The sequence below is a fragment of the Fistularia commersonii genome, chromosome 11 (assembly GCF_037954325.1).
Source record: "Fistularia commersonii isolate RoL2024-O1a breed Wild chromosome 11, RoL_Fcom_v1.0, whole genome shotgun sequence".
Taxonomy (NCBI): domain Eukaryota; kingdom Metazoa; phylum Chordata; class Actinopteri; order Syngnathiformes; family Fistulariidae; genus Fistularia; species Fistularia commersonii.
The window spans coordinates 2136995-2150869 of NC_141294.1; the positions used below are offsets into that span (position 1 = coordinate 2136995).

Sequence of the window (13875 nt, forward strand, 5' to 3'; positions counted from 1 at the left end):
TCACAAATACTCACTGTTAGGCGAGTTCACATCACCTCAGTGACCCTGGAGCACTTAAATGGTGCCTACAAGGTGGAAGATGGAGAAGGACAGGAGAGAGACCCTTACCTTAAAGAGCATGGAGTCATCACTTATCTGGTCATCAACCCAAAGGTATCCCAGCTCATACGACACCTGCGGGAAAAAATACAAACAAATCAAATGCTGTCAAATTCAAGCAACATATTTGTCCAGGTGGAGCGGAGAAGCCCGCAGCATCATTACCGCCCCAGACACACTTTGTACGGGGCCAAGATGAGAGCCTCCGTCAGGATGACCCGCTACTTGGAGTCTTGGGGAGCAGCCAAGCCGTTTGCCAACCTGCACCACCGAGACAGCATGACTGAGAATGGGAAGATCAACACCGCCGTGAGTCATCTTTCGTGCATCCGCCGTGTGATTCAAGTGACGAAAAAGCTCGGCCGTAGCTTGTAACTCCTCTCCTGCCTCCCGCCTCATCTGTCTAGGACGTACCAATGGGGCAATATCATTTCCAGAGGAGATCAGAAAGGCAAGCGATACATTCGGCCTGGATTATCTCCATCCCAGGCAGAGTTTTAATAAGCCTCGGCTCATGCAGGAGTCTTTGACGCGTGTGACTAATAGTGCGTCCAATCAAAATAAACTGTCTTTTTCTTCTTGTTACCAATTAAAGGACAAAGTCTCAGAAGAAGCGGTTTGAAGAGGAGCTTAATGAGAGAATGATCAGGACCTTCGATGGTATAAATTCACAAAAGTAAGGGACACTATACAAGCTCTTTTTTACATTTAGGTAACATGTAGAACGCTAACGCATGAGTGAAATATTTCAACTGTCTACATTGTTCATGTCAAGGCTGAAATGACGTCCTGCGGGCTTGTAAGTAGAATTAACAGAGAGAAGTTCAAGGTGGAGGTGGGACTCCATCAGGGATCAGATCTGAGCCCCTTCTTGTTGGCAGTGGTGATGGACAGGCTGATGGATGAGGTTAGACGGGAATCCCCATGGACCATCATGTTTGCTGATGACATTGTGATCTGTAGTGAGAGCGGGGAACAGGTTGAGAAAAATCTAGAGAGGTGGAGGTATGCTCTGGAAAGGAGAGGAATGAAAGTTAGTCGCAGCAAGACAGAATATTTGCGTGTGAATGAGAGGAACACGGGTGGAACGGCAAGGCTACCGGGAGTGCACGTCAAGAAGTTGGAGGGTTTCAGATACTTGGGGTCAACAGTCCAGAGGTGAAGAGATTGTTGGAGAGTCATTCTAATTCATGCTGGTCTTGAAGCCTGTAAAGAGGAGACTGAGGTTATCGTAAAAAATAACACAAACAAGCGACAATTCTCTCGTGCTCTGCAGAGGAGGGAGGCTCAGCGCGCTCTTTGGAGGCAAGATCCAGAAAATCCCCCCCGAGTTCCTCCTTACTCTGCTTTTTATTGTGTGAAAGTGTTTACAGCGATCCCTCGCTATGACGCCGTTTACTTTTCACGGTTTCGCTACTTCACGGATTTGCATCGTGCATTGTGTTCTGCATTCTGATTGGCTAAAAAGTCACTCCGCTTCTTCTCTACCTGTGCGTCAATAACGTTGCAGTTTAATATGTACACGAACGTAAAACAGCTTGACAAATTTACATGATGTACGGGCAAATTCTCTCGCAATTTCGAGTTTCTCTTAAACCCATAATGTTGACAAAATGCTCTGGAGCGACAAAAGGGCCCAAAAGGCAGCGGAAGATGCTATCTATCGCAGATAAAGTTAAACTTCTGGACATGCTAAGGGAAGGTAAAAGCTATGCGGCTGTAGGTCGGCATTACGGAATTAATGAATCTTCCGTTCCTTCCATAAGGAAGGAAGAAAAGAACATAAGGACGACAGCAGCAATGTATAATAGAGTATTTGATTGTATAATAATTGTAAAATAAATAAAGGTTTCTACCTCACGGATTTTGCCCATCACGGGTCCTTTTTGGAAGGTAACCCCCGCGAAAAACAAGGGTTTACTGTATTTACATAACAACGTTCATCGGATAGTGTAGTTCATGCATATGCTAACTTGTCCAGGATGATAACTTGTCCAAGGCACGTTTCTGCCCAAAAATGTTTATGCCCATTAGATTTTCCGTTCCCGGAGGGTAGCTTCTTATCTACAGATGTTTATGAGCATTGAAATCTAAGATCATGGAGGGCACAATTCCTGTTTGAGGGCAAAGGTCAATTTAAGGACGAGAGTCATTTGTGCTCAGGCATCTCTGGCTAACTTCATGTGAGTAGTCGAAATAACGTAGTTATAAATACAGAGAGAAAACTAACAGAGACGTGTTCAAGCAGGTTGGAATGGGTGGAGAAAAGTGTCAGTGAAGATTGTCAGGCAGAATGAAAGGAAAGGAAAGGACTAGAAATAGTGACATTGACCAAAAGACAGGAGGCAGAGCTGGAGGTGGCAGAGATGAAGACGTCGAGGTTCTCTTTGGGAGCGACCAGGACGAAGAGGATCGGGAACGAGTCCATCAGAGGGACGGCACATGGTAGATGTTTTGGAGAGAAGGTCTGAGATGGTTGGGTCATGGGCAATTGGAGGTCTAGAGGAAGACCAAAGAGAAGATTTTGTGAAAGAAGATATGAAGTGAGTTGGTGTGAGAGAGGAGGATCCAGAGAATAGGGTGAGATGTAGAAGATTGAATCGTGGAGACCCCTGAAGGGAAAAGCTCAAAGGAGAAGAAGAAGATGACTTTTTCGGAACTCGGCTGGAACGGTGAGGCTACAGGGAGTGGAGATCAAGAAGCTGGAGGATTTCAGGTACTTAGGGTCAACAGTCCAGAGCGTAGGAGAGTGTGGAAAAGAGGTGAAGAGACGGGTCCAAGCAGGTTGGAATGGGTGGAGAAAAGTGTCAGGGGTACCAAGAGATAGAAGACTTTCAGCCAGAATAAAAAGAAAGGTGTACAAGACAGTGGTGAGACCAGCGATGCTGTTTGGACTAGAAACTGTTCCAATGACCAAAAGACAGCAGGCGGAACTAGAGGTTGCAGAGATGAAGATGTTGAGGTTCTCTTTGGGAGTGACCAGGATGGAGAGGATCAGGAATGAGTCTATCAGAGGAACAGCACATGTTAGATGTTTTGGAGAGAAGGTCAGAGAAGCCAGACTGAGATGGTTGGGTCATGGACAGAGGAGGGATGGAGAATATATTGGTAGACGGATGCTGGAACTGGAGCTGCCAGGCAGGAGGTCTGGAGGAAGACCAAAGAGAAGATCTATGGACGTAGTGAGAGAAGATATGAAGTTAGTTGGTGTGAGAGAGGAGGATCCAGAGAATAGGGTTAGATGGAGAAAGTTGTCTCGCTGTGGCGACACCTGACGGGAAAAGCCGAAAGAAGAAGAAGAAGAAGAAGCGTACGTTACCATAAATAACTTATATATCACGCCTTCCACAGTCTTCATTCAGCCAGTGAGATATTTAGTTCATATATTTGCTCCACTTTTTTATCAAGGTATTTATACTTCTTATGTTTTGTTTCTCATTCAAAACTAAAGGCCAACCTTTGTCATCGTTGCAACAGGCAGCAGTGCGCTTGCCAATGCCGAAACACGCTACGTTTTGGCTGCCGTTCCGAAATATTTTATTATGGTACCTTTGTGGTTCCAGGCAGTGGCTCAAGTCGGAAGACATCCAAAGGATATCGTTGTTCTTTCACAACAAATCACTGGAGAAAGAGGTAAAAGTACCCGACACTCGGGTCCACTGTGGCATCTGGCGGATTACGATCTGAACATATAACGAATCAGAGATATTAAGCTCTGACTCTGCTTTTATTTTCTTTCAGTACCGAGCAACAATCTTGCCTGCCTTCAAATACTATGTCACCTGCGCCTGTTTGATCTTTTTCTGCATTTTCATCGTGCAGATTCTTGTCCTGCCCAAGTACGTGTCACATTTCTAATTTTCTGAACATGAATCTGCAAAGCAGTATTTTTTTGTGCAGAATGCATTAGTCATATAAGTCTGCTCAAATAATTGGGATTTGACCTTATTTTTTTTAAAAGAAGGTAATTTCAATTAGTTGCTGATAAAATGTTGCATTTAGATGAATTTCAATTTGATGGAGTGACATTTTTTTTTTATTTAATAGGACAGCTGTCTTGGGCATATCATTTGGATTGGCGTTTCTTGTCCTCTTCTTAATCCTCTTCATATGTTTCATTGGACATTTCCTGGTAAGTAGTTTGTATTTACACCAAACTACCAAACTATTTGGCGCAAACGTGGTTTGAACGGTCTCCTCATTTTGTTAAAAAAAGAAAGCGACAGATCTGTCACACCCTTCAATAAGACGGTTCGGAGCTTCATTGTTTGTGTCCGTAAAAAAAAGGTCTAATTGCCTTTTGGAAAAACAGTTTTTATCTCAGAACGGTCATCGCACTAAATCCGGCACAAACAACATGAACCTCACATCCAGTACAGCGCAATAAACCCTTTTTTTTTTTTTCACTTTTTTCCTTCTTTAATTTTTAATTTTTTCCTTCTACATATGTATCCTTTTTTTGTTCCAGATATTGTTTTTTATTTTTATTTTTTCTGTCTTGCATCTGTAGCCCAGAGATGCTGCTATCGTTGTGTCCTGCTTTTTGAGGTTGTTTCGTCAAATAATAATACATTATTAGACTATTGCACCAGCCAAGTTTCACAGATTTTATTTTTCCTTTTTTTAGTTTTAAATTTTGAATATTCTATTCAGTTGTTTATCCCCCAGCGTTGAATCCATCATGGATGAACCGGATTGAGTGAAAGGGAACAGTTTGGGCTTCAGCGTCGCCCCAAAGCACAAAGTCTGTAGAAAAGAGGGAGTTTATCACCTTTCAAGAGTGCGTTGAATTTTTCAGTATTCGGTTTATATCGCAGTAAACCGTCAGTAGGTTCGTGTTCGTGTCAGCCAATGGGATTGTAAGGACAGCTGTTTGCATTGTGATATACTTTAAAGTTTTCAACTCTTGATATTTCTATTATATAACTTCAGTGTTAAGTTCTGTGAGCATTTTATTTTTTCATTCGGTCCAAATAATACTTTTTCTAGAAGTCTGTCAGTGGAATTTCTGGCCTCAGAAAGAATGCAGGTTTTTGCAAGTTATTCAAATCCTGCTTATTGATATTTGACCTACTGATGTGACTGTATAAATTACATGCAAATTCCTTTTCTCAAAATGAGCGGTGTGTGTCCCGCTTGTTTTCGAATCCCGATGATCGCTTGTGTGCACAATGCAATCCGCCGTGCGTAATTTTCATATCATGGTGTTGTAGGTCCCTGAGCAATTCCAATGTCACATCTGCTCTGGCATAGCGATGCTCAAATGTTGCTCTGAGATGATCAGGCGCTCGGTTTGAGATCTTGTCATTGCATTGCTATGAAACACATTGTGCTGAGGGCAGGAAAAGCAATTGACAGCGACTGGCCAGCTACAATTCAATGAGCACAGGAACCGTCCACGCCACAAAATGCACTAATATATAAACGATATACAAACATATTATTTAAGATAAGATAAGATAAGATAAGAACAACTTTATTAATCCCGAAGGAAATTGTTGTGCCAGAGTTTCAGAAAATATAACAGTAATAAATAATAAAAAGAAAAAGGCAGAATTAGAAATAAAAATAGACTATAAACTCTAAAGTGTCTCAGTGAAACTATAAAGTGTCTTAGTAAACAAGTGATAAAACTATAAGTGTCTTAGTAACAAGTGAGGTAAGGAGTGCACAATAGTATGATAAAAGGAAAAATTGTAGTGTAGCTGTTATGAAATGAAATATTGCACAGTTCTGAATATTGCACAGTTTTCAAAGCAAAAACCTTAACTAAATTGTTACTAAGGAAGAGTATCGGAGTATACTTACAATATTGTGATTTTGATTTGGTTCAGAAGCATTTTCACCACATATTTCTGAAAATAACGTCTTAAATGTATGCGACATGATGAGCAGCTACAGAAATAGAAATAGTCTAGAGAAAAAAAAAATCACCATATACCATCATTTCTGGACTGTAAGACACTGCTTTTTTCGCATGCTTTGAACGCCGCGGTTTAAACAATGATGCGGCTACTTTATGGATTTTTTTTCATCGTATCGGACGGCGAAAAATTCTTAGGCTGTTCAATGTCGACACATAAAAAGACGACTTTGACGGTTTCGGCGTGCAGGTGGAAAACCAAGATAGCGATAGCAGAGTAGGACAGTAGAAAAAAAGGTATTAAAAGTAAAAAAAAAAAATCTTTCCGTGTAAATACATGGACATCTATGGCTTATAAATAAGTGTGGACTATATATGTACGCATAGATTTATTTAGCTATTTTTAGCCGGTGCGGCTTATATTCAGGTGCGCTCAGTAGTCTGAAAATTACTGTAAATGTAGGGTCACGAATTGATAGTATAATACATGAAAAATATGAATATTGTTTGTAAATTATTCCTTACTCATCATAAATAATTGAAACATGACCTTTCTCTGATTATTGATTCAAATACTCTACTTTTAATCAGAATCAGAATATTTTATCGATCCCCCAGGGGGGAAATTGCTTTTTGTTGAAAGCAGCTCAAGAACTCTACATAAAAGTGAAGAATAAAATAGCGAATAATGAAAATAAAAAAAAGAACAGTAAAGATTGAAATAAATGAATAAAAATAAAGTTAAAGGTATGTAAAGATATTCTGCTCAGAAAAATAAAGGGAACCCTTAAACAACACAAGGTAACTCCAAGTCAATCACGTTTCTGTCACTTAGGAAGCAACACGGATTCATTTTGACTTGTTTTTAAGAACATTACATCAAACTTGGATCAGCCTGTCGTGTGTTTTTCCACTTTCGTTTTGAGTGTGACTTCAAATCCAGACCTCCGTGGGTTAATATATTTGATTTCCATCGATCCTTTCTGTGTGACTTTGTTCTCAGCACATTCAACGATGCAAAGAACAAAGTATTTCATAAGAATATTTCATTCATTCAAATATAGGATGTGTTACTTTAGTGTTCCCTGTATTTTTTTGGAGCGGTGTGTACAAAAATATATATAACATGTGTATTTACAACTGCATGCAAATGATTGCAAGTAGTAATTTTGTATATAAGTAGGGGTTGATGTACAATAAAACGCACACAAGACAATGGAAATATTGCACATACGGAGAATGTTTGCACATGATGACTCCACCGACCACTGTATATAACTGTGTATTTATTCTGTGTGTGTGTGTGTGTGTGTGTAGAACTGCAGTAAAAGCGCCCCAGCATCTTGGATGTGGCTCCTGAGGTCATCGGTCATTATTGCCAACAAGCCGTGGCCTCGCATCACCCTCACCCTGACGACCACGGCTCTCATCCTGATCATGGCCGTCTTCAACATGGTAAGCTTTGACGTGCACGTTCTGCAGAGGGGGAAAAGCTATTTTAATCGTCTTTCTGTTGTCTTGAAGTTTTTGACGCACATTTCAATATCAATAATAAAACTTTGGTAGGAAGTCCTGGATAAATGAGAAAGTGAGGAAACTTTCACGAAAGGTCGTTGCACTTTGGAGGCAGCAAGCCTGAAATATTGGTTTTAAATAATGAAGTGGCAAAATTTAAATGCTAAATGAGGCTTTTATGTTTGTGCACACTTTAAAATCATACCAAAATCATTGTTCTAGGATCGTCTTATTTTACAAACCAGTTCCTTCTTTCTCTCTGTTTTCGTTCCCCGTTTGGCTCAGCCGACACACGGCTTCGGCACCAAAATAAAACAGTTAAAACTCACCGCCGCGTTAAATTAAAAATCTAGTACGTATGGAACTGTTACTAAACATAATAAGGCAAACACAAAATATCGTTTGATAATTATTGTTTACACATGATGAAATAAAGTAACAGCTGTTTTGCCCTGTAGGTTTCACTTTCAGGCAATCTGAATTAGGTTTATTTCCATTCATGGGGGGAAAAAAAAAAAAAAGAGAGGAAGAAAATTAGATTTTCATACTGGTTAAATAGTAGCCCGAGGCTTTTGGTAAAGTTGAATGATAAAGCACGTTGTCCGGGCTCTGGATTAGACCTTCACACAAATCGCTTCCAGAGATTATAATCTTGTTTTGTGCCTGACGCGGGTCAGTCGCTTAAGGCGGATGAACCAAATTAACCGAGCTTTGTTCTGCCGGGCAGCTCGTCCTCTTTTTTTTCCCGCTGGTTCACTTTAAAGAACATTATTAAATGGTTGTCACTATTGGCCTCTTATCGGACAAATTCAATTTTCCCGCAGCAAATACATTGCCGGCTATTTTTCTCCTCACGCGCAGACAGGAGACCGAGACAGAAAAAAAAAAAAGCGTGATCATTTGAATGCGGATGAAAGATCGATTATTTCTTGTACAAACCGGTAATTCTGAGCGACTTTCTGTCTTGTTTTTTTTTTTTTGTTTGTTGCCGTAGTTCTTTTTGGAAGACAACACGGCTCCTTCGTTTCCTGTTAGTAATTCATCCAACGAGACGCTGTTTTCCAACGGACGACCGGTCGGCTTTACAGGCAAAAACAATTTCTACCTTCCAGTAAGTAAATTTAACCAATTATATCCGGTTCTGCTGTCCGTTCATTATTTTCCTTCAGTGTTTGCTTTGACTCCAGCCAGCTTTCTGTCTCTTCTGCTGTCCGTCTGCCCGGCTAGTATTTAATTTACAGTTGCATCCTGGGACTGATCTCATGTTCGGTGTTCCTGAGGATAAACTATGAGCTGAAGATGATTATGATGCTGACAGCGGTGGTGGTTTACAACATCATTATTCTGCAAACGCACGCGCCTCTGCTCGACGAATACAGCAGATTCCTGTACAAATCCGAGAGCCTGGACAGGTAGCTACGCAACTTTTTCTTTTTTTTCCCGGTCGAAAAGCACGGGCGGGTCGAGACGCGGCGTCGACGACCGTCATTCGGAGCAAATGGAAAGTAGAATACGGGTGTGAAAGTCAAACTTCAAGGTTTCTCTTACTACGCTACAATTGGATGCACCGAGGGCGTGTTCTTAGACGATGCCACTGTAACCGGTGTCCGGATATATCAATATTATTTTATTTGTATTCATTTTTACAGATTTCATCTCCACTTGAATAATCTTTTGGCTTCGGCGATAAGAAAGGGAAAAAAAAAAAAATCAGCTTATCATTAACCAGTGAAGCGTCGGGTGTAATATGTACGTCACATTAGTGCGTATTGAACTTTTCTTTCAAACCGTAATTTCCTGACTACTGAGCACACCTGAATATAAGCTGGTAAAAATAAAAATATGTGTACGTATACAGGCCGCACTCGTCTACAAGCCGCAGGTGTCCACATTGTAACATCAGATATTTAAGATAAGATAAACTTTATCGATCCCCCATTGGGGAAATTCTTTTGTCACAGCAACAGTTATAGTGTCAATAAATATGAACGGAAATGTTAATAGCGATACAATTAGAAGAGAGCAAAAGAAATTTACACAGTAAGATGTTGCAGGGAAACATTTTTTTTTTCACTTTTAATTAAATCGATACCAGTAACATCCACAAATACAGGAATGTCTCAGAAAATTTGAATATTGTGATAAAGTTCTTTATCTTTTGTAATGCAATTCCAAAAACAAAAATGTCATACATTCTGGATTCAGTACAAATCCGCTGAAATATTGCAAGCCTTTTATTATTTTAATATTGCTGATTATGCCTTACATCTTAAGAAGACTTGAAAATCTCAAAACATTAGAATATCATGAAAAAGTAATTTTTGTCTTTTTAACTGCATTACAGAAGATAAAGAACTTTATCACAATATGCTACTTTTCTGAGACAGTCCTGTATGTTCTGGATTTTTTTTTTTTTTTTTTTTTTCCAAAAAAACAGTGCCTGAAAAAGATGAATAATAAATAAAACAAGGAAAAGTCCATCTATTTTCTATCTCCACTTTGTCCTACTCCAGATGATTGCTATCTCCATCTTCCTCCTGCGCACCAAAACCACTGAACTTGTCTTCATGTATTTACTGCATTTACTGTAATTTCAGGACTATTGAGCGCATCTGAATACAAGCTGCACTGACTAAAATAACTAAATAAATATATGTGTGAACATATTGTCCGCACTTGTCTATAAACCGTCACATGAGATATTTAAACAGATGGTTACTTTTAATTAAATATGTACTAAAAATGCTTTTTCCGAACAGCGCCTGAAAAAGATGAATAATAAACAACAACAAGGAAAAGTCGATCCATTTTCCATCTTCGCTTTGTCCTAATCCAATCTTCATTTTTATCCTGCACACTAAAACCGGTAAAATCGTCGTCTTCGGTGTCGGAATCGAACGGCCTCGGAATTCCGCGGTCATTTCGTCGGTTCGATGAGACGAGGCTAAATGTTTTGGCGGCACGAAACTCATTTTCCCCCCAAAAATCCATGAACTAGCCGTGTTGAAGCAGCGGCTTATAATCCGGAATTGGGAAATATGTTCCTGTCACCGACAGGTTTGAAGAGCAGCACCATTCTGGGGGAAAGGTCATCCACCATCTTCCAAATAATTACATCTCGAAAATACTTGAGTGAGATTTTACTTTTTATCAGGACAAGCCGCTGAAAGGCTCACCAGAGTTCAAAAGATTTCGTATTCTTGTCCAAATCGTCTGGTCTCGGCACCTGGACTTGAATTTCTTCACTTGAAGACGTTTCACGTCCTCATCCGAGAGGCTTCTTCAGTTCTTCTGACCTGCGGGGAGTTTCTCAATATAACTGCCTAGTTTTTGGGCGGGTCTAGATTACGGTGGCTTGTTTCGTAAAGCGGAGGAGCCGGTCTGCAGATTCAACTTGGTGGGACGACATGGATTGGAATGGGAAAAGATCACATGACTCCACGGTTCACCGACACCTGAAGGACAAGAGCGTTTAAAGACAGCAAGATGACCGACGGTTGGACAGAAAAGTCAGAGAAGCCATATTTGTCAGAACAGAAAGACCAGGACCTTCTTCTGCTCCAGACAACCAGGAAAGACCCAACACCAGAAGCAGCACCCGCTAACTTCAGTTCATGCGATCCAGCAGGTTTCACTCCTTTATTTGGCTTTACCTTTTCACACGGCGGTTATATTGGGAAACTCCCCCACAGGTCATCGGAAGTGAAGAAGCCTCTCGGACCAGGTCTGAAACGTCTTCAAGGGAAGAGGATTTCAACTAGAACTCTATTTCACTCACTCTCTTTTTCAACATCTTCTTCCCCCTTAACCTTTGTGTTTCATGCGGGTCAAAAGTGACTCACTACCATGTTTAGCTGTAGAAAAAACACCTTAACCAATTTTTTTCCAACTTGAAATTTTATGACTTTTCCTAAAGAGACCCCATAATTAGAAAAAGTGATACTTCTTTTTTGTTTATGTTTCCATGTGGGCTGTTCACCACTAGGGTACAAAGATTGTCTTATGGGTCATTTTTGACCCGTAGGACAAGGGGAGTAAACACAATGTTAAGATCCCACGAGGGTTAATGCAAACAATAAAGAAAAAGCTAGATTTTATGAATTCACGCCCCCGCAGTTGTAAAACATGTCACCGGGAAGTTGGTCAATGGAAAAACGTAAGACCTTTAGTCCTTTAGTGGACTTTCAAACTGAAATACGGATAATAAAAGTGAATTTATATAAAGGTCGAGGTCGATTTGATGGCAAATTTGATAGATAACAAAATGTGCTTGCAGAAATCCGGATGCAACAAGCCCATGAATCGTCCCTACGCAAACTTGGGTGGCCCAAATTCTATTTCATTTAAAGCTATGAAAAGATTTTTTTTTTTTTCTTCATTTATTTTTTATTGCATTTTTCTTAATATTGGGTGCGTGTCTGGTAGTCGATAAAGGAGAATAAGGATTCCCTCTGTCTCTGCCTATTTCTGATAAATATGCATATGACAGCTGCAGCCTGGGAGATTTTTGAGGTTTGCGTCAGACAGCCGAGCGAAAGTAAGAAAAGTGTGTGTTTCATACTAAAAGGTCCCAAAAGATCTTTTTATTCATTTGGAAAAACATCCCTAACGAGTGCATTTTACAATCATTCTGCCATTGAATGCACAAACTGGACAAGCTTTGTTTTTGTTTTTTTCTCAATTCAGTACGAGTTTGGAATAATTTTGTCTTAATGAATCCTCTAAAGATTTTATTTTTTTTTTTTTATGTCATGTCCAATATTTTAAACCCTTTTTATGTTTTTACTTTTTTTTTTTTTTTTTGATAATGTCTATGGATATGGTTGCTCTGCGTATTTTATCTCCTTTTGCTTTCTCCACACACCATTCTATATTTTTCTCCACTCTTGAAGACCAGGAGTACTCAAAGATCTGAAGACCATGGGCTCTATCTCCCTCTTCATCTTCTTCATAACGCTGCTTGTGCTCGCCAGACAGGTACATTAACAGATTCATTTATTTATGTTAAAGTAAAACGAAAATGCATGAATGCTTTTTGTAATTATTGCTAATATAGAGCCAGAAATTATGACATGCATAGTCTGTAAATTATTTTGCAAAATACATTGATATCTGCAGCTTGGTGAAGAAATATTGGGTTCATCTCAACAGAAAATAAAAGATGCAATGCATATTGTGTCTTGAGTTGAACACTGAACTCTGATGTGTATGCACACACACATTCATCCTTCCCTTTGACGAGCAAAGCGTGTGTTCAAAAGCTAAATTTAACAATATATGTCATAAAGCTGCAAGATTATCTTTCCTATAAGATAAGATAAGATTAGATAAGAACAACTTTATTAATCCCGAAGGAAATTGTTGTGCCGGAGTTACAGAAAATATAACAGTAATAGATAATAAAAAGAAAAGGCAGAATTAGAAATAAAATAAACTATAAACTATAAAGTGTCTCAGTGAGACTATAAAGTGTCTTAGTAAACAAGTGATAAAACTATAAGTGTCTTAGTAACAAGTGAGGTAAGGAGTGCACAATAGTATGATAAAGGAAAAATTGTCGTGTACTGTTATGAAATGAAATATTGCACAGTTCTTTGTCATTTTTAATGCTTTTACCATGCATTATTCTGTATATCATCACACCAAATAAGCATTTATATGTATTTCTCTGAGAAAAACATTTCATATATTTTTGTGTTTAGTTAACCTTTTTTTGTCGCACAATACTGCTGTTTTTTTGTTTGTTTTTTTTTACATTTCTATCTGTGCCTTAAAAGAAAGAAGCTGTAAAGGTCTACCTTCAGTCTCTTCACCTCTGTGTCCTCTTGTAACAGAATGAATATTACTGTAGGTTGGATTTTCTCTGGAAAAACAAGTTCAAGAAGGAATGCGAAGAGATTGAAACCATGGAGAACCTAAATCGTGTTTTGCTGGAGAATGTCTTACCCGCACACGTGGCAGGACACTTCCTGGCACGAAACTGGAAGAATGAGGTTAGCCTTACAGCGATTATTATTTTGGGGAATTAATTTTATGCATTATTTTCCGTCAGAGTTGAAATTATGCAAATGTATGCTGGACTAATGTATTGTGCTTCTGCAGAAACATTGCAGCTGTGGTGGCATAAGACAAGATCCATCGCATTCATTCCATATTCCATAGGAATTAAAAAATGTTATCAGAACATCCTCTGTCATATCATCAAAAAAAATTATTATCAAAAAAATCAGAGTAAATACAGAGTAGTTAAAAAAAAACTAAAAAGATTATACAAATGCTGAATACAAAATACAAAACTAAAATGTATCATCTGTATAATTTTTTTTTTCAAATAATTTTTTTTGTTCTGCTGTAACGACTGAACATGTCAGTTTCATTACAATGATTTTTTCTGCTTA

At 39.1% G+C, this 13875-nt stretch overlaps 1 protein-coding gene across 4 annotated transcripts in view; it reads left to right on the forward strand.

Annotated features, from left to right (window-relative positions):
* The window catches only part of adcy2a (adenylate cyclase 2a), a 66107-nt gene that overhangs the window by 40722 nt on the left and 11510 nt on the right, over nucleotides 1-13875 (forward strand). For all 4 annotated transcript variants that reach the window (XR_015106868.1, XM_086156037.1, XM_086156038.1 and 1 more), the window contains 12 exons: nucleotides 21-153; nucleotides 235-408; nucleotides 507-550; nucleotides 695-775; nucleotides 3663-3732; nucleotides 3841-3938; nucleotides 4147-4231; nucleotides 7280-7417; nucleotides 8472-8588; nucleotides 8705-8889; nucleotides 12370-12454; nucleotides 13312-13470. Coding sequence is in view for 3 of the 4 variants with exons in the window: in XM_086156037.1 (XP_086012163.1) it covers nucleotides 21-153; nucleotides 235-408; nucleotides 507-550; nucleotides 695-775; nucleotides 3663-3732; nucleotides 3841-3938; nucleotides 4147-4231; nucleotides 7280-7417; nucleotides 8472-8588; nucleotides 8705-8889; nucleotides 12370-12454; nucleotides 13312-13470 (1369 nt within the window). In the remaining variant the exon portion in view is untranslated. The remainder of the gene's footprint in view (nucleotides 1-20; nucleotides 154-234; nucleotides 409-506; nucleotides 551-694; nucleotides 776-3662; nucleotides 3733-3840; nucleotides 3939-4146; nucleotides 4232-7279; nucleotides 7418-8471; nucleotides 8589-8704; nucleotides 8890-12369; nucleotides 12455-13311; nucleotides 13471-13875) is intronic.